At 41.0% G+C, this 25,414-nt stretch overlaps 1 protein-coding gene across 5 annotated transcripts in view; it reads right to left on the reverse strand.

Annotated features, from left to right (window-relative positions):
- The window catches only part of GRB10 (growth factor receptor bound protein 10), a 145,647-nt gene that overhangs the window by 62,410 nt on the left and 57,823 nt on the right, over positions 1-25,414 (reverse strand). For all 5 annotated transcript variants that reach the window (XM_069004119.1, XM_069004116.1, XM_069004117.1 and 2 more), the window contains one exon: positions 21,899-21,992. Coding sequence is in view for 3 of the 5 variants with exons in the window: in XM_069004116.1 (XP_068860217.1) it covers positions 21,899-21,992 (94 nt within the window). In the remaining 2 variants the exon portion in view is untranslated. The remainder of the gene's footprint in view (positions 1-21,898; positions 21,993-25,414) is intronic.

Here is a 25,414-nt window from a genome sequence, read left to right on the forward strand (position 1 = left end):
GGTTAGTAGCCCCTCCAGCACACATGAATTAACCCTCAAGGAGATGGATGGAAACAGTGGAAGAAAAGGAACACACAGTTGCATATACCCTACCATCCTGCATTGATGATGCAGTGAAACACCATGTAAATCACAGGTGACACAAGGAAAATACATTTATAGTAAAATGAACAGAAGAACTTAACCAGATTTGGACAAGGAAAAAAAAAAAGACATAAAATACTTGTGGTATCTACCTCAACATCCTGTTTCAAATCCTCCAAAACCGCATGTAAGTTATTCTGATTCACACTGGTGATGCAATTATGTTTTGCAAGGGTCTTGGCATTGTGGAAATCTCATGTTTTATGATCAAAAATGCAGGTAAGGACTACCACAGCGAGATCTGTACACAAACTCCTTTTATAAGACAACCCCTCATATTAAGGGGACCCCTTGCACAGGAGGACTGCAGCACGTCCCTCCAGTACCACGTCCAAATGCCATTTTCAAAAGACTTGTCAGAAATCTCAATCACTACAACTTTTTGAAAGCATACTATTACTGACCACACACAGTTGTAAAGATGCAAAAAGAAGTCCATTCTAGGTAACACTCACACTGCTCTATTACTTTCTCCCTCTGAGCATGTCACTACACTCGCTATGTTTACACAAATGTCTCATATCCCTCCGTACTCTGGTTTCAGCTTCCACTAATGCCACAGGCACCAGTTGATCTGCAATTTTTGTACAACTGGTATCCACAGCCCCCTATGGATGCATGTATTTAGTACTTGGCAGCTTCTACACCTCTGAGAGACACATGCAACAGAAGGTGGATGAAAATAAGCAGATCTCTTACAATTTTTTTAAAACCCCACAGTGTCCTCTACAGTGATGCTACAGCTGAATGACGCCCTCCATTCCCAATAGCAGCTCCAACTCTATGCAATCTCTCCCCTCCTGATTTCTTGAAAGCTCCATATGGATGGGAAGTTTTGTGCAAGAAACAAAAGGCAATATAAAAAAAACATTTGCAAACCCTATGCTTTCACACTGCTCTCCAGATCAGAGAAGGCTGTCAGACCCAATTATAAAAATATCAAGACTGCCTCAGTTGAACATTAGAAGCTTAGAGGGTTTTTTTGTTCATTTCAAGTGAAAGCAGAAGACACAAAGGACAACTTTGTGTCCTAGAGGCACCACCATCTCCAGAGCGGCCACAGTTTGAATTAAAAATTACAAGCCTGAACTCCAAAACTTTATATACCCTGTAAGTCTCCTTATGGGCTTCTGCACTGAAGACTCCTTTCCTTTATTGCATTGTAATGTTCTTCAGCTTAAGAGAAATGCTCTATCTTGCACTGTAACTATGGTTGCTGGCCTACAAAATGTCACATCAGTGCATGTGCAGCTTGCAAAATGCTAAATGGACCATGCCGTGGAGAGAAGGGCAAGAAACAGAGATGCTGCTTGGTAAAAGAGCATGAAATTGAGATAGGCACCTGTGCTCTTTGAGCACACTGAAACAGCACACAGAGAAATCAACAGCAAACTTGTAACTGCTCCAGTATTCTCCAGGTAATTTTTAAATGCCACACACATTTATTGCCATTTCTGCCAGTAAGGCTGTGATGGCTAACACCAAGTACACATACATTAATTATAGGTGCTGGAGAGAATTCTCTTTATTATTTCACACCTCTTTTCTAAAGGCTCATGGTTGGACTCCCGATACATTCTTAAAGCACACCTGATAGAGTTCTTGAAATAGAAGGCAAACTAAATTGAACAAAATTAATGTTGCTAGGTAACAACTATAGGAATAAGCTACATATGAAAGGTGCTCATAAAAAAACCCAAAGCTTCAATGAGTAATAGGAGCAACTGGCTATAGGTGCCCTACAGCAGGAAGGAATGAAGTTGTACATGTAGATTAGTGCATAAATTGAGTTTTAGAAATTCTGACAGAAAAAGATAGAAGGTTAAAAAATGAAAAATTCAGTTCTCGTCCAGTTCACACACTTAACACTTGACATCCTAAACAGCAGAGAAGATGAAAGCTAGGCATTTGGGGAATGGGAGGGTGGACAAGGAGGGATTATTTGTTTAATTACAGGGACAAACTAAGGCAAAGCATGTCTCTGATGGAGATTTTAATGGTTTTGCCCTTTGATGATGCTGCAATTATTCACAGACAACATTCACAAGGACCTCCCAATGTACATGCTCCCATTTCTAGCCCAAGGATCGTAGTCAGGTTGGTCCCTTTGTGGAGTGGATGGATGTTGGTTGCCTTAACAGACAATTGATGTAGGTGGGTATCACCATCGCCACTGCTGAACTCTTGCTTGACTGTACGGCACATGCAAGTGTTGAAGCACTAATGGCACCAGTATGAGAGAAAGGCTTGAAATCCAAGGAGAACATCTAAACCATCTAGAATTCTGATTATGCACATTCCAACTATAGGAGATACGATTAAAATATGTAAGTCATGGCCAGTCTAAAATATGTAAGTCATGGTCAGTCCCTTTTCCAGACTCACACAGACCATTTAGAGAACAGAATTCCTGATATCTGTTTTCTCAAAGGAAATTTGCAGCTTTGGCGGGAGTGGGGTGGGGGGAAAGAAAGAATACCTTCTTTCCTAAAAAAACATAAGGTCAAAGTTTGAACCCAAAGTCAAACAGGACATCAGATGATCCTGTGTGACTGCACAATGGGACTGCCCACCTCCTGTTGGGTGAGCACACCCTCGTCCAGCTATCACTGATGACAGCAATCAGCTGGTGGCCTTTCAAAACCCTCTTTGCAGGCCAATGCCTGCATAACCACTGCTCTATAGTAAATACTGAGTAAATGCATCACTTAAAGCAGAATACCAGATTAAGTAGACCTCTGGGAAACCATAGTTCTTGCACAGATTACAAAATCCAGTGAAAAGATTAATTTTCAAGTAACTGGTACCATCTGCAGTTTTTTCCATGAACATAGTGGTTTTCCTGTACCATTTTGTCATGTCACCTGCTTTTAGTTCATTAATTTAAAAAAAAGACTGATATAGAGCTTTAAAAAGAAAGCATTTCTTTGTTTGAGATTATCAAGACAAGGAAAACCCAAACCAGCCTCAGTTACTCAGACAGAAGCAGCACCATAGAAGGCAGAATGGCATATTCTTTCAGAGGCCAAACCTGGGGCTGGAGTAGACTAATCCTCAAAAAATCCTTAAGGACAGAACAGTTACATTGGTGAAGGATGCAACACATCATAAGGTGCACAGGCCAGATGGATTTTCCCAGCCCAAAAGGAGATGTGAACAGAAGGAAAGCTAAAGCTGAAGTCATAACTGTGTGAGGGGCAGTCATGAACCTATGGCCTTATTGTGGCCCACCCTTAAATCAGGACAAAAAAGAAAAGAAGGAGTGAACAGGAGACACAGACATCAGCTGACCCAGGGATTCTCCATTCAAGTCTTACCTTCTGGTGAGATTAACCCAATGCCTCACTCCCAGTGCTTTACCTCAACAGCAAAACTGAGAAAGCAAGCCCTGTCAGTACATCCCGAAACGATGATCATAGAAAGACTGTCACTTGTCCTTCCAGAGGACAGGGGTGGGGGAACACCTGGGCAGCAGAAGGGCTCCTGGCCCATGCAGCTCATACAAAACAAACAGAAAATCCACTGGAGCTCTTCAGACAACAGGCAAGCCCATGTTAACCTACTGAGCCAGTAAGGAACTTACAAGTCAGAGCTCAGGAAGCACAACGTTGGGTGGCAATGAAGAGGTGAATTGAAATACTGTCAGCTGACCACATGGTAAATGCATGACTGCATATCATATTAGACTATGTATGACTATATATATAGTCATATTTATGAGAGAATGGCTTTAAGAAGATATCCTGCATCAGTGAGAGCTGCAATTTGACACAGAAAAGATCAGGTTTAGTTGCATTTTTATTAAGATTACGTGGTCCTACATTAGAAACAGAACAAAAAGCTTTAAAATATCGAATAATTAATTTTTTTCTTATGTTTACATGCATAAAAATTATTTATTTTTCTAATTTATTCTACCATTTCCCATATACAGATTTCTACTCATAGTGCTTCTCTAAAGTTTTACTTGGATATTTTCTTCTTACTGTCCGTGTCAGAGAAAAAGAAGAAAAAAAGTGAAGGTGCAAATCAAATACAGACAAATAACACTACTACACAAGTCATAGTTCAAAAGGAAAATTGACATAGATGAGAAGAGCTACATGTGTCTTGAAAATCTAAAACTATTAAAGGCAAAGTTAAAAACAGTCAAAGCATCTCTTGCTTTACTTTAGGGAACCTGTGTTCTCCCTCCCTGATTAAATACCATAATACCCAGTTGAGTAATCCCAGTTGAACAATCCTTACAAATCAATATAAGTACCACTGCAGGGATTAGTCCCTCCCATCGTGCCAAGAAAGCCCAAGCTTTATCCCTGCTCCGGGAAACATCGTGCGTAACCTCTGAACGTGCTGCCGTAGCTGCAGCCAAAGCCCGCAGTGCCCTGCCTGCTCCAGCACCAGTGCCCTGCCTGCTCCAGGACAGCAGTGCCCGACTACCTGGGGAAGTCCCTGCCCAGCAGCCTGCAAACCCCAGGCTTCTTGCATAGGGGGTTCCATTTCAAAGCCACTCCTCAACAACTTCAACAAAGCTTTCAAGTAAAAAGCATCTGGATGAAACCAGAAAGTCCATTAGCATTTCTCTTCAGGAAGTGATGGGTCTGCAGAGCTGGCATTGAAGCATTATTATTATTATTATTATTATTATTATTATTATTATTATTATTATTATTAAATTAGGCGTGTCCCTCATCACCTGATACCCGAGCTAACCTTTGCTCCTACTAAGGTTAAACCATGAGTTTTAAATTTTGCTTCAAACAGGTTTGTTGCTGGCTTAGAAAGCACATTTGAGGATGTAATATAAGTTCCAAAAGTTGCACACAGCAATTAATGAATCAGCTATTCCTCCAAGTTAATTAAATATTGCATTTTCAGCATATAAGTTACCTAGCTATGACCGATGGACTTAAAAAGCAGACAACAGGAATATTTCTTATTTAAGGTACCTTTGTCAAACTTAACAGAACCAAAGTCATAAGAAAAAGTAAAATGCTTAAATGCCAGGGTAATTTTGGTTTCTTTTTATCAGTTGCTTTAATAGTTTAGTATTAACTACAATTGTCATTTTCGTAAATTATCTACAAGAGACTAAACTGGGGGAGAGTTGTTTGGAATTGCAACACTGCATAAAAAAAGCTTCCTTTAAGAGCCTGTTGGGGATTAAAATGAATTTACTTGTAGAACATTAGAAATTGCCTCTGACTTGACTTTTAAACTCAGTGCCTGACAAATAATGATGAGCAAGCCTGCCTACCTTAGCTCCACTTCAGAGATGAAGGCAGCTGCCATCCAGATGTCCTCTTATTGCCTAGGCAGCACCTCGATAGAAGCTTTCCCTACATTTCTTTGCCCTACTAAAGGAGCAGCATTTTGGGGCATGCATTTAATTTCATCTACACACAGATATGCTGTTCCTGAATCAGGGATCTATTTTAGGCTCTCCTTTCAGGCAAGCCGAGCAGTTGCTTCTGAAAAACCTCGTCCTTAGGGGTGCAGAACAAGGAGCTCTCCCCTGGCCTTGCCAGTAAAGGGTGGATAATTTGTGAGGAATTACTGCTGTAACGAAGCGTGAACCTCCACTGCGTGAGAAGGGAACGCCACAGTCCTGCCGCACGGATCCCCAGATGGCAAAGCATATTGCTGCAGTCTCATCCCAAATGGCGGTGTGGAGCCACCGCTGAAGGTGTCTGTACCCCACTCCGCTCAGGAGGAAAACAGTCATTTATAAAAGCTCTGTGATGCCTCCCTCTACCATGACTACATTGGTTCCAAGAACTCCCATTAGTCAACCTGGTTTGGTTTTTTTAAACATAAAATAACAACCAAAAAAATCCCAACCCCAATCGAGGAATACGCCACCAACAACAACCCTGAGACCAGCAACAATACAAAAGAACAAGTAATCTACATTTACCATTCAAAACTTCACTGAAAATCAGTAATATCAGCCTAACTGTATTTAGGCCTAAGAAAACCAGAAATGTGCTAATGTTTCTTCTGAACTCACCAAATCCAGTTTCCTTTTTTTTCAGCTAGGCAAAGCCTGGTCCTTCACAATTTAAATCCCACAGGTAAGCTGCACCGGTGAAAATCAGTCAAGATCAGGCTCACTCAGGCAAAAGCTGCAGGTGTGCTATGAAGAAGACTCATTGCAGCTCAGTGTGAATCAAAACAAACTTGTCCATTATGCCTGTTTTCCTTCTGAGATCCATGTGGCTGATTTCACAAGCTGTGTGCATTCCTGGTTCGGGTACACAGGGCATACCCTGTGATTTTGGGAAACCAGCCTGCTGCTCTTCTCCATCGCGTCGGTGTTCATGGAGCCCAATCCCCTGCCTAGACTCACCTCCTTGCACACCCACAGAACAAGGCTGGAAGCAGGACACAAGATATTTTCCCTCAAGGGTACTCTGTTAACAGACCATCGCTTCTTATGAGGCTGTCTCCACTTCCTTTACCCCACATGACAAGGATGTCACCAGCATGCTCAAATGAGCTTGCAAGGCGCCAGTGTCCTGCACTGCGCTGCTTTGACTCACTCCCACCGCTCCTCTTAGGAGAGACGCCCCAAAAAACCTGTGGACACAGGGTCAGTGTTCTCAAGAGGTGAGACAACCTGCTCACCTCGCTCTGTTTCACATCTGAAATACAGCCCAGAAAAGCAGAGAAGACTGGTTTGCTCCGCCAAAAGCACACCCACGTATTTACAGACCTAGAAAGCCTTAGACCTAGAAAGAGGCAATGCATCAACAGGACAGAGCTCAAGGTAGGCCAGAAGTGTTGCTGTAAAGCCTGAAGGCTCTGAAGGACTTCTCTCAGCGGCTTTTTAACAAAGTCAGCACCTCCAGGTTAGCCACCATGGGAGTATTACCCACAGGTGTCCCAGCAGCAAGCTTTCCCAGCTTGGGTTCCCCGACCGAATGACTCATCAGTGATGCTACCCTAGCCTCAGAGGTGACCTGTATTTGGACTTTAGTATATTCCACATTCTGTCTCCAATGAGTACTATTTCTACCTAGGCTCTAAAACTCATTGTCGTCTTCTGAAGAATACTTATGGTTATTCTGGAGCCTAGAAGCTACCTAGCTGTAGTCACTGTGCTCATCACCCACTTGTCTGTGAGTTGCAGACCTTGCAACTTAAAAACCCATCATCTGCAGTACTTCAGATCTCAGAGGGACTTGGAAGACTCTACTATGCCTGAGCTCTCCAAGATTTTTCAACCACTTAAGGACAAACCACAAAAACATACACAAAAACAGTAATTCCCTTTCGCTCTTGAACAGCAGCAAGCTCACAAATTATTGCAAAGATAAACAAAAAAATTAGCAGTCCCCATGAAGCCTTGTTTTATATATAAACTTATTACCATCCTAGCTTGAAAAAATTTAGAAGTGTATGCACATGTAAATTCTCGAGCAAGGTATGTTAATTAGGAGGGTTAACAAGGCACAGGCAGTACAAGACGCTCCCGCGCAGTTACAGATCCACTCAGACAGTGGTGCTGTAACACACCCGAACACTGCACTGCTCCCAACCTCATCTTGGACATGGCACAAATTGCCTGCAATCTTGATTTGGACAGAAAGACTTAAATATTGTTACTGCAATCCTAACACCATTAATGAAATTACATACTAATTGCTTTGGTCAGTAGCACCTTATATACTTTAATTACTTAAGCAGCTGCTTGCTGTTAAGAACTCCAAATTTAGCTACATCTCATGCTATATTTTGAAAGGGTTTTTTTGTTTAGCTGGTTTGCCCCATTTAACTCTGGCTTTTTTTTTTAGCTGAAAATGCAGCTATCTTGACAGAATCTTGTCCTTTTTAATAGGCACAAAGAGACTTAGAAAATGTAACAAATTCAGATTGATCTTCCCCTTGAAGCTTCTTGGCTTTAAGAAAAGTGCTGCAACCTTTTTCAACCTCAATGCAAGAATGTCAGCTCCTTTGATGCATTTCTCAAGTATCCTCACATGACACAGCTTGCTGAAGTACTGTCATGAACCACTTGCAGCATAATGTTTACATAAAGGCAGAAATAAATACTGTGCTGCTTATCTCAGGTAAGCTGAAAGACAGTGATGACTGAAGCTTATTGTTACAATGTTGCGCTGTGGTAAAAGATTTTAGTGCAGAACCGACATCAAATTACAACAGAGTTGATTTTTCTACATATTTTCCTTATTTTATTGAGCTATGGAATTTGAGGGGTTTTCTCCCCTCCTCTTATTACATGAGCTTAAAACAAGTCTCAAGCTTGTTATATCTGCTTTATCAACAAAGTAAGAAATCAGAGTTACAGAAATGTACTATTCCAGTTCATTTTGGGACAACTTTAACATCACATGATTTTTTTTAAAGCTACAGGCACCATAAATAGTGCAAGACTACAATATTATCTTTTGCTATGTCACTCCCCTTTAAAAAATTCAAAAGCATTTTCTTTGGTATGACAACATATTTTCACTGATGGTCCTCAATCTTCTCTTAGATGGACCTGAAAGACCATCTGACTAGAAAAACAAACAAACAAGCACAGACTTTGTTTCCTTATTTGACAAATTTACAACTTAAAGCACAAGCCAAGGCAGCTGCAGCATAACATCAGAATGTATAGTTACCTAAAAGTATTTTTAATCTTTAGTAGTAAAAAATAAATGAAGGTTCTTTCTCTTTTCTGACGTGTTTATGCACCTGAACATACTTAACTCTAACCAGAAAATGAATAAAACACCAACATATGGTCTCAGAACAGGAAAGACCTGCACTAAGAGCTTCTGCACCACGTAAAGCACTAGAAACCACTTCAAAGTTTCCTCCATCTCCAACAGTCCTCCAAAGTGGACACTCGACATGGGCTTCCTTTCAACTTGCAGTGAACTAATTTTAAGAGTTATCTTGCTGAAGAGCAACACCTTCTTTTATAAATTACTCAAATGGATTTCACATTCTTACTGTCTTCCTCTTTCACCACAGTAGGGTACCATTTCACTGAGAGCTACTTATGTTCTTTTCTACCCTATTAACCTCTCTAGTGTCCACTCTGTCAACAACACCCCCCAATTCATTAGCAAGTCTGTCTGTTGGCCCCTTAAAACTGAGGATGCACTAGAAGACTCTGCCTTTCCACAAGCTTTCAATAAAATGCATTTTGTATAGATTCTGCACATTTTCTTGCAATACAAGGAAAGGTTGCAAACAACCAGTTAAATAGAAATGACTCCACATTTCTACTGTTTTTCCTGTTAAAATAGCTGTATTTCTAGCCCAGTATAAGTGTCTAAGAATGCTTTTATTGCTGCATTTCATTTCACTTGTCAAACCAGAATAAACTTCCTTCAGAGAAAGTGTTTTTTTGCTATTACAAGTACATTAGGAAGTGTGCCAGTGCAGCTGTACCACCAAACCCCTGGGAGACACCAGACCCTGGGGAAAGCAAATGGTCTGAGAATATCTCTTTTCAGGGCAAAGTCATCAGCACGGAGATCACCAAGTCCTCTTGCTCAAACACCCTCGCTGTAAGAAAGGAGACATTAACCCCAGCCGTGCCTTCAGCAAATTTCTCTGATCCTCTCAGTTTGCCTTGGAGCCAACAATCTGCCAGATTCATCTCTAAACTTGCTCTTCAGAAAGAGATCTCTCTGTTTTGTATTTCACCAGCATAACACAGCAGGAGACGTATCCTGGCCCACAAAGCTCTGCACTACTGCCATACAGAGGAAGGGTTGAGAGGTTTTTTGTTTTGCTTTGTTTAGTCATTTTATTAAACAGAAAGTTTATAGAGATACACAATGGTAGAAAGATATTACCACAAACATAAATATTGTATTAGTAGACATTTTGGCTCCTACAGTAATGAAAACAAATTAGATCCCTTTCAATAGTTTCATTTCAGCTGCATACTAAAACCATCTTAAAGAAACTCCATGGCTTTTCACTATGCTTTATGCCTCAAGTGTTTTTAACTTATCTCTTTATCCCACATTAATTGCTCTTTTTTTCTTTTCAGTAAATGTTCCAATGTCATCTGGCAAGTCTGGTCACTGCTCCCAACTTTAATTTCAACCCCCACATGCACAAAGCTTCAAGTACCCTTCAGCTTAATTCACTGACCTCCTCCCTACTGTGAGTCAAGAATTATGCACCATCAGTCAAAGCACATTTGTAGTACTTAAAGGCTGCATCATCTCTCATCACTTCCATGTCACAGGCTGCATACAAACAAGTCAATTTACAGAAAGGCTACCTGTCATACCAAAGTAATACCCTGTGGTTTACCCAATGTATTAGGACACCATCTCACACATGTTCACATTTCAGTCTTGACTTCATCTCTTCCGAACTTGCTCTTGACTTAGTACCATGAACAAAGCTGAAGTGAGACTTCACCTTCAAAAAGAGCACCCACACTACTAAGCAGATCTCAACCACACATTTGACAGAAGTTCTGCAATAGCAATATTCTCATTTTGCTGATGGGGAAAATGTACGTAGACATCTACAGTGATTTGTTTCATCCCATGTAGGAGCTGATTCGTTGAACGAGTGCTTCTAACTCTTTGCCCTGTCCCATGCAGGCACAGTGGCCAAGCCCAACAAGTGCTTCCCAGCTTCTACACAGAGGGGGTTGTGGGCTGTGGAGTGGAGAGCCCATGGCTGCTTCTGCCTTCTCATGTAAAGAAACACAGACTTGTCATCATCCTGCCATGAATTCTGCAGTCCAGTTATTCTGGGCAGCTGATGGATGCCTGAGTCATAGATGGTTAGCTACCACCACACGGGAGCCAGGTCTGCTGCTGCCATCATTAACTGCTACAGTTTGCAACCACTCGTTCCCATCTGTGCCTAAGAGTCCACGCAACCCCACAGTGCAGGCTATGGACGATTGTTACTCCATTCAACTTCCAAAAGGAGTGAAAAATAACCATCCCCCCATCCCCCTGCTACCTATAAAGCTGCCAGCCAGCCCAAGGTCAATCACATTCTTTTAGCAAGGACTGACTGTAAATACAGGCAGGATACTCCTCAAAGATGCAGAGCTTACAGAATGAACCAGAAAGTTCCTGTAATCAAAGCCTGTGCCATTTTACACTCTTCTTGCTATCTGAAGTCTGACTTCATTCATGAATCTTTAATCATTTTTTAAACATAGAAAAAAAATCATGTTGAGACTTAAATAAACATAACTCTGCCACTAAGAAAGCCTACTTTCACATTCACCCAAAACCCCGGAAATTTATTAGCAAAGTATTTTTAGTGACATCCTTTTTTTTTTTTGATATACCACCGTGTATGTTCTTTTTGACATAACTAAGTTAAGGTACACTTGCTGATACAGACCATGAATGCATTCCAGTGTAATTTGTTTGTCTCAGCTAAAACAGATATATGTCCCATGCTGGAAAACTCTTAAAATCTGCAGTCCTCAACTTCCCAGTCATCTGGCAGAACCAGTCTTTATTTTATACACAGATTAGAAAAGATGTTTCTAAGAAAGATCATGTTTAAGCTATAACTTGAACTGGGCATTTTCCTGCCAGCTGTACAATGTGTTATGTGTTTATGTGACAGTCCCATTTTTCTAGTACGTTTGCTCCTGAAATTTATTTTAATATGCAGAAAAGGAATACTGAAACCTTAAACTAATTCTATACTTCTTCAGACTGCTTAACCTAAATTTGCTACAATACTGCCAGCCAACTTTTAAAATCCATTCAATTTTTAAGCACAAGGCCAACTTTTGTTTAGCATTTATAATTCTTCCTCTAATTAAGACCAACTAACAAGTGAAAAGGAGGAGAACGAAGTGGTTGATTCATAAGGAACCCTAAAGCAACAGAAGCCTTTGCCAGGAGTACTGTGGTATCAGAAATATGCCCCATTTCACTATTGCAAACAAGTCTTACCTCATCCTTGTTCTATTTCTTACCCCTGGACATGTTACAGAGATAGACATTGCTTGGTTATTTTTTTATTTAATAATTTTTAGTTTTTAAAAGAGAAGCAAAGTGAAGTCCTCTATTCATTTCTAAGATGATAAAAGCTCTGCTTTAAAGATGAAGCTCACAAAAAAGTAAATTAACTTATACTTTTCTTCACCTGAGGCACTGGAAAGAAGAGACAGAAACCAAAGGTTAGGACACTTATTAGGACAAACAATGGAAGGAAACTAAGAGCTGTACTGCCTGCTGTCCATCCTCTCACTACTTTGACAGAGACCAAAAATATAACTTTGGAGGTCAGGGGAAAACAAAAATCCAAAATGTGGGTACATGTCTCTCAGAACCGTTTGCAGACAAGAGGGCTGCACTGTGTCAGCTATTAAAAATTACCTGCATCACAAGAGAGATCAAAGGTGCATGGCTGGTCAGAGACAGAACAAAAATCAATTCAGTGTGCTTTAAACAGGGGTGGGAGTAAATCAGGACTTTATCTGGTTAAATGCATTTCATTTTGAAAAAAAAAAAAAAAAAACCTGATTCCAAAATTGTTAAATGTAGGCTGTTGAAAGGTTTCTCGCAAGGATGAAGTCTAGCCAATCTCAATTCAGGGAGCAGTTTCTAACATTACATCTGCCCCTACCTCACCACACCACTGCTACCCCACTCTTGGAAATCCATTTCATAGAAAACAGGGTCTATTTTCCCCTATCACCTTCAGAAAGCACAGCGACACAGTTAACACTGTGCTCTTGAGAAATCTGTCTGCTTTTACCAAAACCGAGAGATTTAAAAAATAAAATAGACTCCCCTGAACAGTCACAGTGATTTCAAACATTCCATGTGCTGCAGATAAATGGCAATCAGTTTCTAACAGATGATACTCTTAAAAGTCCGAATAAGCAGAATAGATTTATTTCGGACTTGAACACACAGTCATGAAACCAGATTAAAGCCCTAGAGCTTTCCATGTAATCAGATACTGAAAGTCAGTTCTCTCTCCATTAAAGCTGACCTTGCATAGTGACATTGTACTTTTATCTCAAAAATTAGATATACTTCTTAAAAGATTATTTTTGAAATATATAACAGACAGTACAGCTGCAGTGAGTATGGATTGTTTCCATCTCTAAATATACCCTTCCCCTTTACACGTCAAACTGCCTTTGAAACATAGAATTTGATTTTGGTTAAGGTGTCAGAATCCAAAGTTAATATTCTGATGTTGCAGAGACACTGTTTTTACTGAACAACTGCCATTGTTACAGCATGATTAAAAGCCAGGCTACATAATAAATCAACTTTCTTAGCTGGGAAGCTCATTAGTACTGAGATTATTTTAAGTGCCCAAAGCCATGTTTTGACATTTGCCTGTAACACCTTCACTGAAAGGTTCAAAAGCTTCTTACATAAAGCTAAATATACTTAAAACATTCCCCCTAACAGGGAATATGCAAAACCCAAGAACGTGAAGGAAGAGGGTGTAGTGGCACAGGCAAGAATTCAACTCAGCCACGTTAAAAATGTCATCCAGAAGCTATCAAAAGAGCCTGTGTTGATATTATGAATTTCTATCCTTTTGCTCTAACATATTGACACTAGAAATTTAGTCAGATTACAAAAGAAAACATAGAAGCAATACAGTTATGCCAGAGAACATTTGAGCTGATCCCAAGATTTTACAGTTAACTTGCATTGATTAAACTAGGAGAGAATATTTCAGATCACTAAGCTCAATTTTGGACCACTAACTCAAATGGAAGAAATAAGCTGCCTAGGAGGCAGAGGAACACCTGAGACCAGAAGTGCCCCAATACCTGTTAGATAGTATAAATAAGTATATAAAATGGTTTAAAAAATAGTGAAATCTATCACATTTGGCTGCTTTAGCAATGGAATGGTGCAATTTGCTAAGCAAATACACTTACAAAGGAGGGAGTGCACCATCCATGGGATAATAGACTTTTTTTTCCCTCACAAAAGACGTGAGACAAACACACAAGAAATGAGCTCAGGTCGGGTACATGGGGAGAAACACCTCATCAGGAGGTAGATATTGAACCACTGGTTTCCCTCAGATATATGAATTTCCCCAAGCACACCATTTCAAACAGAAGCGTCAGACCCACGAGCTCAAGGCCGATAAACAGAATGCCTGGAACAACATCCTCCCCATGAAAGGCCTGCAGGCTGCTTCCCTCCAGGAGTCCTCTCTCAGCCCATGCAAGGTGCTCTCCCTCCCGAGGAGTCACCAGCCAGGCTGTGGCACCAGGCTGTGGCACACAGTGCCCGCTCAGCAAGGGCACGGGTGACCCAACCCAGCTGGAGCGGCAGCAGCGGCACAGAAAGTGTTTGTGCCGCCCGTGGCGTCGCCTCATGGATGAAAACGTGATGTGAGCGCCAGCCTCCTGCGAACGGAGCGGACACTCCCTCCCAACAGACCAGTGTGTTTAGGCACCCAGCCCCAGCACCCCAGCCCCTCACCAAGAGCCCCCGAATCGTGCCGCTCCCCTGAGCCACCCTTCTGCAATAGCTGCAGCACAGAGAGGAAGTTCTCCACGAGATGCTCCTGAGTGCGCACCCACCAGCAAAGAGAGAGGGTGTCCCATGCTGCCTCTTGCGTTACCCAGCCAAGGGATGCAAAAGGAACAGATAGATTTGCTCTGCTTCAGCAGCAGCAGGAAATGCACATACTTTAATATTAAAGACGAAAGTGAATTAAAAAGGAAATTTGATTTTACAATTGATTTTGCAGTCTCACCCTATTTGATTTATGATGAGTTTCTTAAAGAGCCACCGCTGTAGGCTTATGCTAGCACTAAGCTAACTTGTTTTCAAGGAGGTAACACACAGGGTGAGGGAGGTAAATGCCCTCTTTTTCTGAGATGGATCTGTAAAGATGCAAGAAAAGCTCATCACCCAGATGCCCAATCTACACCTTCCTCTCCCAAAGCCTTAGACAAGAATTTAACAATAACAAGAAAGGAGCTTCTAACTACCCTCAATTCACACTTTGTGAATCTACTCCCCTCTGTAGCATGGTAACTGCAAATACAAATCTTGAAAGAGAAGGTGGAGGAACACCTAACTGCAGTATAAAAAACCCCAAAGCACTATTTCAGATGTCATACACCCATACAGCCTCAGTCCCTGAGGGGTGAGTATGGTGTGTCATGGACTGTCTGGAGCAAGGAACCCAATTTCCCAGTCCAGCTCCACTGGCTCTTCCAATGCAACTGCTCTGCCCCAGCAGCCATCTTCCCCTTCAGCACAGCAAGAAGGTCATTGCACATCTGGTAATAGCTTTACCATTCTTCCATAGGCCACAGGAAAAAAAAAAAAAAAAAAACAGGCTTAAAATTAATTTTTAATATTGTAGTACTTCTTGGTTTGGCTAACTTAAAATTCTTCATTTTTTATACATCTCAACTTGTAAAACTTCCAATGAATAGAGGCCCCAAGGCAAACCCTAAACAAGACAGTGGGCTCCTTCCCTGCACTGAATCCTACTTTGTCAGAGAAATTCAAAAGATTGATATACTGAATCCTGAGATTATAAACAGGCTTAAAATACCATGGTTGTCAACTATGAGATATTACAGTGCTTTTTTTATTCATATCAGGTGGCTTCAGCTGAACACAATTAATTTTATATATGTCCAAAACCAAAGATTTGCAAGCTGATACTAAAAAGTTGATATATGAAAAATAAAATAAAAAATAAAATTAAAAAATACAATAAAAATGAAAGAAAATGAATCAGTTACCTAAAAATGCTTTTCTTTGAATATGCAACAGTTTAAATAATTTTTGGTCTGTTTCTTCTCATTTCACTGTTTCACTCAATCTTCACTATATTATGTACAGTCTTCCAGCTAAACTCCGTCAGTTCAGCTCATCTGTGTTCCATAGCTCCCTGCAAATCTCTGAAACAATCTGTACTAAACACCAATCTACTCTGTCTTCTCTTTTCATAACTTTTTTTTTTTCAGAGTTCTGTCAGCCCAAGGGTTTGGAAACTAATCTAATGAGGGAAGTTAAACTTCCACACAGCTATTATGGGTGCCCTCCTAGTAGCTGTGCTAACAAGATTCATCACCAAATATAAATGGAAGCATTCTCCAAAAGAAGACAAAGGTACTGTAATGAGCTAGGCAGGAAGCAGGGCCTCCGCTCTCTGCGTAAGATTAGTCAGTGTAAATCATTTTGGCACTAATGGTGGCTTTTTTCTAAGGCTGGACAATGACAACAACATTTATACAAAGCACGAGAATTCATGAATGTCTGGCAGTATTGTCTCCGAAATACAAACAATGTTTGTTTTTCATGCTACACTTTCAATTCAGTACCAGCTGGATTCTGCAAAAAACATGGGTCAGTTCTGATACACCAGATAACCAACTCATCCCAGTCAGATTGCACAACTGAGGCATTTCAGAAGCAGCACCGGCTGTTACTAAACACACTCCTCCTTAGCTACAGAATGAATAACAACATCACCTCCACTTCTCATGCCTATCCTGAGGCAAATACAAAAGAAAATATATTCAAATCAAGTAATAACAACAATGGTGGAGAAAAAGAGTGCTACACAGTATTATTTCCCTAATCTTAGGGATTGTAAATAAATCTTAGGCATTGTAATAATTCACCTACACCCATGCTTATTCAAAAGTCTGCCTGTATGTACGTGGGCTTGTATTGTTTGGACCCAGGACTGTTCCAGTGTGCTAGAAGGGAAGTTTCCACCATGCTGACATTTACTGTCTCTATAAAAATTAATATTTTAGTGACTAGCCAGCGAGGTACAGGACAGCATCCACCTCAAGAGTCGGCTGCAGTATGGTGCAAGCTGGCAGATGCCCCGGATCCCTCCAGTTTCACTGGGAGCCAAGTGGTCTGTACACACAGGCAGGAAATCTTAATGCCCACCCAATCCGCAACCAAAGCATGTTCATCATCTCACTACAGGCAAGACTTCCTACCATGACCAACCAAGAAAGACCAAAGGCTGTTGGCAAAGGACAGCTGTTGGCTGAAATGACTCTCATCACCATTTCCTTTCTGCTGCTGGAGCCACCTGGCTGTGGAGCCAGAGGTACCATAAGGTTCAGCTCAGCTCTGTCTGCAAACTGCAGTGACAAAAAGCATCACATCCAACAAGAGCTGAGAGCACCTTGGGAAAGGAAGCCTTCATGTGAGTGCACTAATAAAAGGAAGATAAATCTTTCATCACAGATGAAAATGGCAAAACACATTTGTACAGAAACTGACAATCATTCCACAAGTACATACATACAGAAAGTGCCAGAACTGTGTGTCTAATACTTCCACTAAAAGGCAAGGTGACAAAATGTGCCTTATTTATGCCTGGCTTTAAAATTCTGAATAAGAAGTAGCTACCCAATCTCAAAAAGTACATGTCAAGTACCAATAAAAAGTATTACCCATAAACTTCACATCTGGGACTGGAGCTGGCAGTATTTGCTGCCTGCTAGAAAAACAAACAGAAAAAATGAGCTCCAAAATATGCATCAGCAAAGAAGATCCCAGAAGCACAGAGCAAGAAGAGAAACAGCAGTGGCATGGCAGGCAGGTTGAACCCCCCAAAGTCCAAGAACCAACAAATTCTGTTGGGCTCACAGTTTTCTGTAGCATAGTGTATTTTGCCATCATAATTCATACAGCAAAGCTCTTCCACGGTAGCACAGGGAAATCTATATGATAGCTTTGTCTTGCTAATGAGACACACTCAAGGTTAGATTTGGCAGCATTACACAGCAGCATCACAGAGCAGCCAAGAGGAACAGAAGGCTGCACTGCCAGGGTACTTGGGGAGAGAGGAGAACCAGCAGCACCCTTTGGGAAGGGACAAGGGAGAACAAATGCTGGAGCCTATCACCTCTTTGGAAGGCCTCTAAATGGCATCCCTGTGTGAATGCAAGGATCGGAACTAAAATCACTACTATGGTCCCCAGCTCTGCCTCTCACTGCTGGACAGAGTACAAATACTGTAGGCTACACTGCAGAAAAGTTGTCATGGCAAAATTTTAAACATTTGCAACTGCTGAATCTTTTGCAAAGTGAGAAGGAAAAAATTTTTTAAATAAACAATACTTGTCATCACCTCCTAAGCATGCTCTCACTTCTTCTTGGTTTTTTTGAAGATGGTAAATAATGGTTTTGCTTGTTTCTTCACCTACTACCTTTTCCTCTTCAGCAAAGCCACATAGTTTAGACATATTTTTCTTCTCCAAGCCTAGAGGCTTTGCCACAGCTTCTGGAAGGACTGTTCCAGAAATACTTTGACTTGCTGGTTATTAAATGCCAAATCCTGGCAGGCTGTTCTTAACTTTCTCTAACTTTTAGGTATCTGAAGCATATCTGTTCCTTTGCATTAGTGGATACTAGTATTGTTCAGCAAGACAGCTTGTTCTTTCCTATTACATTTGCTTATGGGGAATATAGGAAAGAAATCATAGTCCCCTCTCCTTGCATTTAGTACTTTTACAAAACTTGCCCAATTAGAAGAATCATTGAAAAATGAGTACTAAATAATAGCTTAGATACAAAAACACTTACTGTTAAAGTAAGCAAGCTTATTAGCATACCTACACATAAGCAGTTATTAAACTATTTCTAGGAAAAAACACTATTCCATCTGCACTCAATTTTGCACATTAGTTTCACATGAAACCTTCCTATTCTAAAGACTCCTCACATTACAGAAGTATCTTCTGCTCCCCCATCTTTACAAGACACTCTTTTGAAAGAAGAAGCTGAAGAGTTATAAAGCATCTGCTTGTGTAAAAACAGTGATTCAGCAGGAAACACGTACTTGAAATACCCTTCACAAGAAAGGGCTTATTCACGCGGGGACAGTTGGCAGGGCTATCTCCGTCTCCACTTGAATGCTTTTTCCAGTTTGTGTTAAAGGGATTCAGATGCCTGGGAAGAAGCTAATCACCATTTTTATAGGCTGTGGAAAGCAGTCTTGGTTCAGAATTGCAGGTGCTCACACCAAAAGCTCTCCCAGTGAAAAGCAGAGGACCACAAGTTAATGTTCAACAGAAACTGGCAAATCTGCTGCGCTCACTGAGCAATGTGGTCAGGTGTGAACTGCAAGTGCACACAGAAAACAACCTAACAACTACGGCTGCTCAAAGTTCAGCTGCAGCACTTAACGCACAATACGCTAAAGAGAAAAAGGCAGAGAACACCTAACACAGGAATTATTTTAGCCAATTCTAATCCTTCCACAGTTTCTGCTCATGCCAATCACAGGAAGCTTTAGGCCTCCTAATAGGTATGTGTTTAATTCAGCAAGTAATGTTGCATATAACTGGAAGCAAAAATTGCCATAGTCTGTTGCAAACACGTTTATCATCAACATAATCAAGGCATACCACCAAACATTCATTTGCAGTGGTTCTGCAAGTTGTTTCTGGATATAGGTTTACTCTTCTAAGTTTTAAACCAGTGTCAGTGCCAGCAAGGCTTTAATAGAAAGTAATGGATAATTAAGTTTAGTGGAAGAGTAAGAACAACCAAAGCAAACACTGGCCAGGCCACAGAACATAAAAATCCACTTCATGTCAATACTCTAATCTTCCTATGTATTATGCGAATAATATGACTGCATGAGAGCTAGTTCAGACTATGTCAAAATTCTCTGAGCTGAAGCTCTTCGTGCTGTATTTTTCTATGTACTATACATTAATCTGGAACTCTAGAATATATGCCAGCTCTAAAAATACTTGTACTTTCAAGTTCTTGGACAAGAGTAGTTATTTCATGTGCTATGAAAAGAGTGTAGATGCTCCTACTTGGACAGAACAAACACATAAGACATGACGTAACATCACACCTATGGCCACTTCCACTTCCAAGACAGTACCAAAGCAGCAGGTACCTTGCTTCCCTCCAGCACTGCAAAAAGGCAGAAGTCCTACAGCCCAGCTCAGCATTAAAGGCCACCTTTGGGCACTTGGGTTTCAGTTCTTAATCCACACCACTAACATAACAGCGTCAAGATTAATACTGTACTATGTACTTACTTCGACAACAAAATCAAAAAGATGTTAGAAACACTGGATTTGATTGCTGCCAGTCAGCTGACATAGAAGAAAAATCCCAAACAAATTGTGAATGCATAAGTGATCTTTACTTCAAAAAGTATTGGGGAAAAACATTAACTGCGTCTTGCTTGAGAAGCAGGCATTGAACTGCCAGTACCTCCTCTGTTTCCTAAATTAATTTGGACCACCACATACAGACATTTGTCTCAAAGTGTCTGAGAAAGAGCCACATGTCAGGTGACTCCGTATGGAGCCTTTTGCAGTACAACAATATGGATAGGGGAAAAGAAAGATCTGAAAAGGAAGTGGGAAAATGTCAGGCTGCAAAGCTGGTGTTCTGCCATCAAAACACAAAATTACCTATTTCCTCTATAGATGTTCAGACTTCAAAAGCAGCAGTCACATGCACTGTAGCACACGAACCCAGACCACACAGGATGTGTTCCCCCCCACCCCAAAAAATCCCTTGATTAAAGGGGGATATTTACAAATAGCTTCAGAAGTCACATGTATAAATCTGTTCCAAAATTTGCACATCCTAAGATAGGTGAAAGTAATATAACAACCATTATTAATTCTAAAACAAATGAAAAATTGAACTTACAAAATGTGTTCTATGCATGCAAACATGACACAAAACATTGCCTCTGCTACTGCAAGTTTTAGACTGGATTACATTGCAACCTGTTGCCTTCTCTTTTCAATTGAAAGCAAAGCTTTAAAAACACCAGAAAACTTGGAGCACGGAAAGGGGAGCAAGTTAAAATACAATCCTCCTTACATTCTGGGACTTGTTTATGAAACTTTAATTGTCTTGATAATCGACAAGTCATGAAATTTAAGTCTTGCTGCCCTTGACAAATTAAAAAAAGCTGGATTTTTAAAGGACAAGTTAAACATGTCACGTTTGGCAAATATTTTAATAATGTGCTTGTAATCTTTTTTGTTTCAATAGTCTTGTTCTGTCTGCATTACTATTAGTTGTTGCACTGATGAAACAACATTTGAAGATAACCTTCAAGGACTTGGCTTCAAATTAAACCATCAGGAACCCTTAGGTTCTTAGGATAAGAGGGTTCAGTGCTTAAGAGAGCACTATTATCAATTATCAATTATTTCAAACTTAAAGAAATAATAATAGTAACTGTTGTCCTTTAGGTCTCTGAACAGACAGAAATCAGGGAAGACAGAGTTTTAAGATTTGTTTTAGCTTTTTATGAACAGTCCTGTTGAATAACAGAAGCTAAACTATTACACCCCCATTACAACATCTAGTTCAGGGCTATCTTTTCCCAAATGAGCTGACTTCTCTCATGAAAAGCAAGTAAACATGTTTTTTTTTTTCCTTCTCCTACTGCAGACATTGAGCCAGAGCCATTCTTATGGCAGTCAAAGATTTTTTTTTAAAAGCAACCTTAACATTACAAATGTTGAATTCAATGTCAGTACTTCCCTCCTCCCCACTCCTAAAAATAGGAGAATATCACTGTCACCCAGGCTAGTAATCCTATCTTGGGCTACAAGGTTTGAGATGCACACAAGTCCTTCATCGTCTTCACTCACATCTCCAAGGACAGTTGTGACAAAACCCGATTTCTTCAGCTCTCCTTCTCCAACCATCCAGAACAATTTTTTTTCCCCGCAATGAGAAGGAGAAATGGCAACATGGAGGCAAAACCATGCCTGCATTCCCCCAAGAAGCCTGGACTTCCACGCACTATTCCTTACCTTGGTGGTTCAGGGAGATGCGGTTAGACGGTTCTTGGAAACCCGGTTCCACCAGATCCCGCCGACCATGAGCTGAAGTCTGATCTACATTGTCCTAAAAACAGAAGAGCAGAATATCTTACCAAAACCAGGCATTCTGTACTCCCTGCAAGCTACATTACACGGAGTCAAACCACCAAGACAAAACAAAAAAGCCCTGCCATGCCTCTGAAAGGAGAAACCAATGTCAGGGAAGGTGGGGGAGCAGATCACAGGGGGACACTAGGCTGCCACATTAACACGCGTGGCATGGATCCAGAATCAATGACTCTGCTGTTGGCTCATCTGTACATCAGTTCGCATTTCAAACTGAGAAACAGTGATGTAAATGCACTTCCTAGTTTAACAAAAGTTTCTTCTTGCATCAAATTATGCAGAGGCTTGGGGCTTTGTTTTCTTTAATTCCAACTCTGTGGCTTAGGGCTTTGTAACTAATTAACTGGACTGAAACAGATTCAGTAGTGAACTACTAAACCTCAAGAGAAATCAGAAGTTCAGTTTAGATAAACATCCATGGCTCTGGATGCCAACCTGTTGTTTTTTTCATACTGGAACTCTCACAAGATCAAGTTTCATGAAGTTTTAACACAAACTGAATTTGGCTAAGTCTAAAATTTCAGGGTTTCTCACAGATCTTGCCAAAGAAGACAACTAGGAGAAAGCAGGAAAATTGAAATACAAACAAGAAAATAGGAAAAGTAAGATAAGACACATTTTAGAAGTATGAGGAGACTTAGAGCAGGTACATGGTTTTACAAAAGTGGCATACCTTTGCATATACCAGTTAAGGGTGGGTGTGGAAAAGTGCATAAAATCGACCGCACTGATATATCACCAAGCATAAACTGCTGCAGCGATATACGTGACTATATACATGACCCTACACTGCCCAAAGTGTGGGCTAAATACACAGTGGCATGACCTGCTTTTATGTCAAAACACAGGAACCACCTTCACAGCAAATGACATTGTAATTAAGGCAGAGCAGTAACACACACAGCGAGCGGCAATTCAACTATGCGCAACCATGAGCCCTCAGCCCAGCATTGAAAAAATAAAAGCTAATGCTCAAAAACATAATGGATGTAGTGTTTGGGGACTAGAACTGTATACAGTTATACCAGTATCTCTTCATCAGAGACTGTCTCAGCAAATGCTTGAGCTTTGAATCAAGCACTCAAGCACTGCTCTCGAGTGTCGTCACCATCAGGGATCAGCTCAGGAGCCCAAAGGCATTTATAAGACAGAAACTGACAACAGTGGTATGACTAAGAAAGGTTTTTATGAGTAAACACTGTATGATAAGATACAAATGGCATCTGTCTATCTATGCCAGATACAACTGGGACTACTCAAACTTCTGCCTCCATACTGGCTATCTCCCCTTATAGCTCTTTACATTCTTCATGCTGGTTTTCACAACACTGGCTGTTATTTCACGCACCACATCTCACTTATGTCATGAGTTTTTGTTATTGCTTCTCAGGAATCAAAAAAAAAACCCAAACCACATCAGACCTTCCATCAGCACAACTGTCTTTGTTCTTACTTTCTTGAAACACAGCAGTATTTGTTAGCTCTTTCACTGGAGCTAACTGAACACTCACTAGGAACAAGCAACTCAGGAGCTCCTGTTTCCATCAAATCCCTCGCAACTACAGGGTATCACATTGTAACATTATTTTCACTTTTGGAGCACTAGTCATTCTCACTGTATTTATCTCATTTTCTTTGGGACACCACACCGCCATCACTGACCTGGCCCACATCATCGCCATTTTAAATTTGAGGCAGAAAATCTGGGACTTGCAGCACAAGAAGGCAGCTGCAGAAAGGACATACAGAATTATGTGTCTGTTCCCCAGAAAGTTCAGTTGAGATTTTTCCAAGGTGCCAAGGGCAACAGCAGGAGGAGATGGTTATCTAGGAAAAGTTTCAGTCAAAACTTAAAAGCTGAAGCTGACTTCTCTCAGTACAAAGGCTAAGAGGTAAGCATCAAAGGCATGGAGAACTCAGCAGAATGTCCCTCCCCAGCCCAGAGCTTTTCTCTGTGCATTTCCCTTCATGAAATTCAACATGACCAATTTTTATGGGGTAGGTAAAACCCCACAGATGCAGTTTAGCAGCATTAGTTCCACTTCCCAGGAAGAAGTCCCAATGTCTAACACATGGATACAGTGACGTATTGCCTCTTAGCCGGCAAGAGCAACAGGGTATCCCAAGAGAAATAAAAGTTGGAACAAGAAAACCAGTTATAAGCTATTTGTCACACACCTAAATGTGTTGTCAGTTGCCCGAACATATACAAGTCCCTTCTGGAAGGCAAGATTCATGAAGTACTATGTAGTAACAAAGGTGAAATGGGGCCGAGATGCATAATTTTACATTTGGGTTTCCCACAGCAGTAACACACAAACTTAACTGAGAGACCTTATTTCAGGCTTTCACTGGGCTCCAGGCCCGTAACTCTTCAATTAAACCAGACTTTTCTTCTTTTTTAACTAGCAATTGCCAAAAATCTACATGAATAGGATACGCCCTCTCTGGAATCACCTTACATCTGTACCAGAAGATGCTGAGAACCACAGGCCTTACTCACAAAGTTGAGCCAAAGCCATGGTAAGGCAGATCAAAGTTTTCAGAAGCAGAGGTTACAGTGACTAATGACTGCTGGTGCTGCCCGTATAAAGCTGATGCCCCTGCCTGCTTTGTTCAGTGCAAACACCTGCCCACAAGATCCAGAGAGTGCTCCTGCAGCTTGAGCAAAACAGGGAGGCAAAGGTTTCCTCCGGACACTGCGGGCCAGCAAAACCCAGGTGCTAAAGCAAAGCGACAGGCCGTGCATAAACAAAGCCACACCTGTTACAGCAATGCAGGCAGTGGAGGGGAAAAGGTAAGGGCGGTGAGGTTTAAAGAGCCAGGGGTAGTTTCACATGACCCTCCAGAATCTGTTTGTGTCCGTTGTGCACAGACAAACACTGGCACTTGGCCAGCTGCAGTGGAGATCACACACTGGAACAAGGGTAAAAGAAGAGAGGGGAGGGGGGCAGGAAATAAAGTTATATAATTGCTCCGTGCCAGCAGCCTTATTGTCGGGCCCCAGCTCGGGGCTGAGGCCATGGCCTTCAGCAAGGTGGGCACCTGCTTTGGTCTGTCACCATCCCCATGCTGCAGCTGAAAGCAGCCTCCAAGTAAGTAATTTGTTTGCTTCATGGTTTAATCCCCAGCTCTCCCTCCTCCTACAATAAATGCTCTCAATATGAAATTAAAGCATGTTACCTAACTTACTGTACCATCCAGCTATCGTAGTATTTTTAGAAGCTAGCTGAGCATTAGCCCTTGCTGACTTTTTGCATGTGCTGTTTTCTCTGTCAGTCAGCATCTGCAACCAAGGATGATCTAATTGAGTGACTAGCAAGAGTGCTAGAAGGACTTGAAGCAGGGTCCTTTAAAGCATTAGCATTTCATAAAGCCAAA

Source organism: Aphelocoma coerulescens, chromosome 2 (assembly GCF_041296385.1).
Source record: "Aphelocoma coerulescens isolate FSJ_1873_10779 chromosome 2, UR_Acoe_1.0, whole genome shotgun sequence".
Lineage (NCBI taxonomy): Eukaryota > Metazoa > Chordata > Aves > Passeriformes > Corvidae > Aphelocoma > Aphelocoma coerulescens.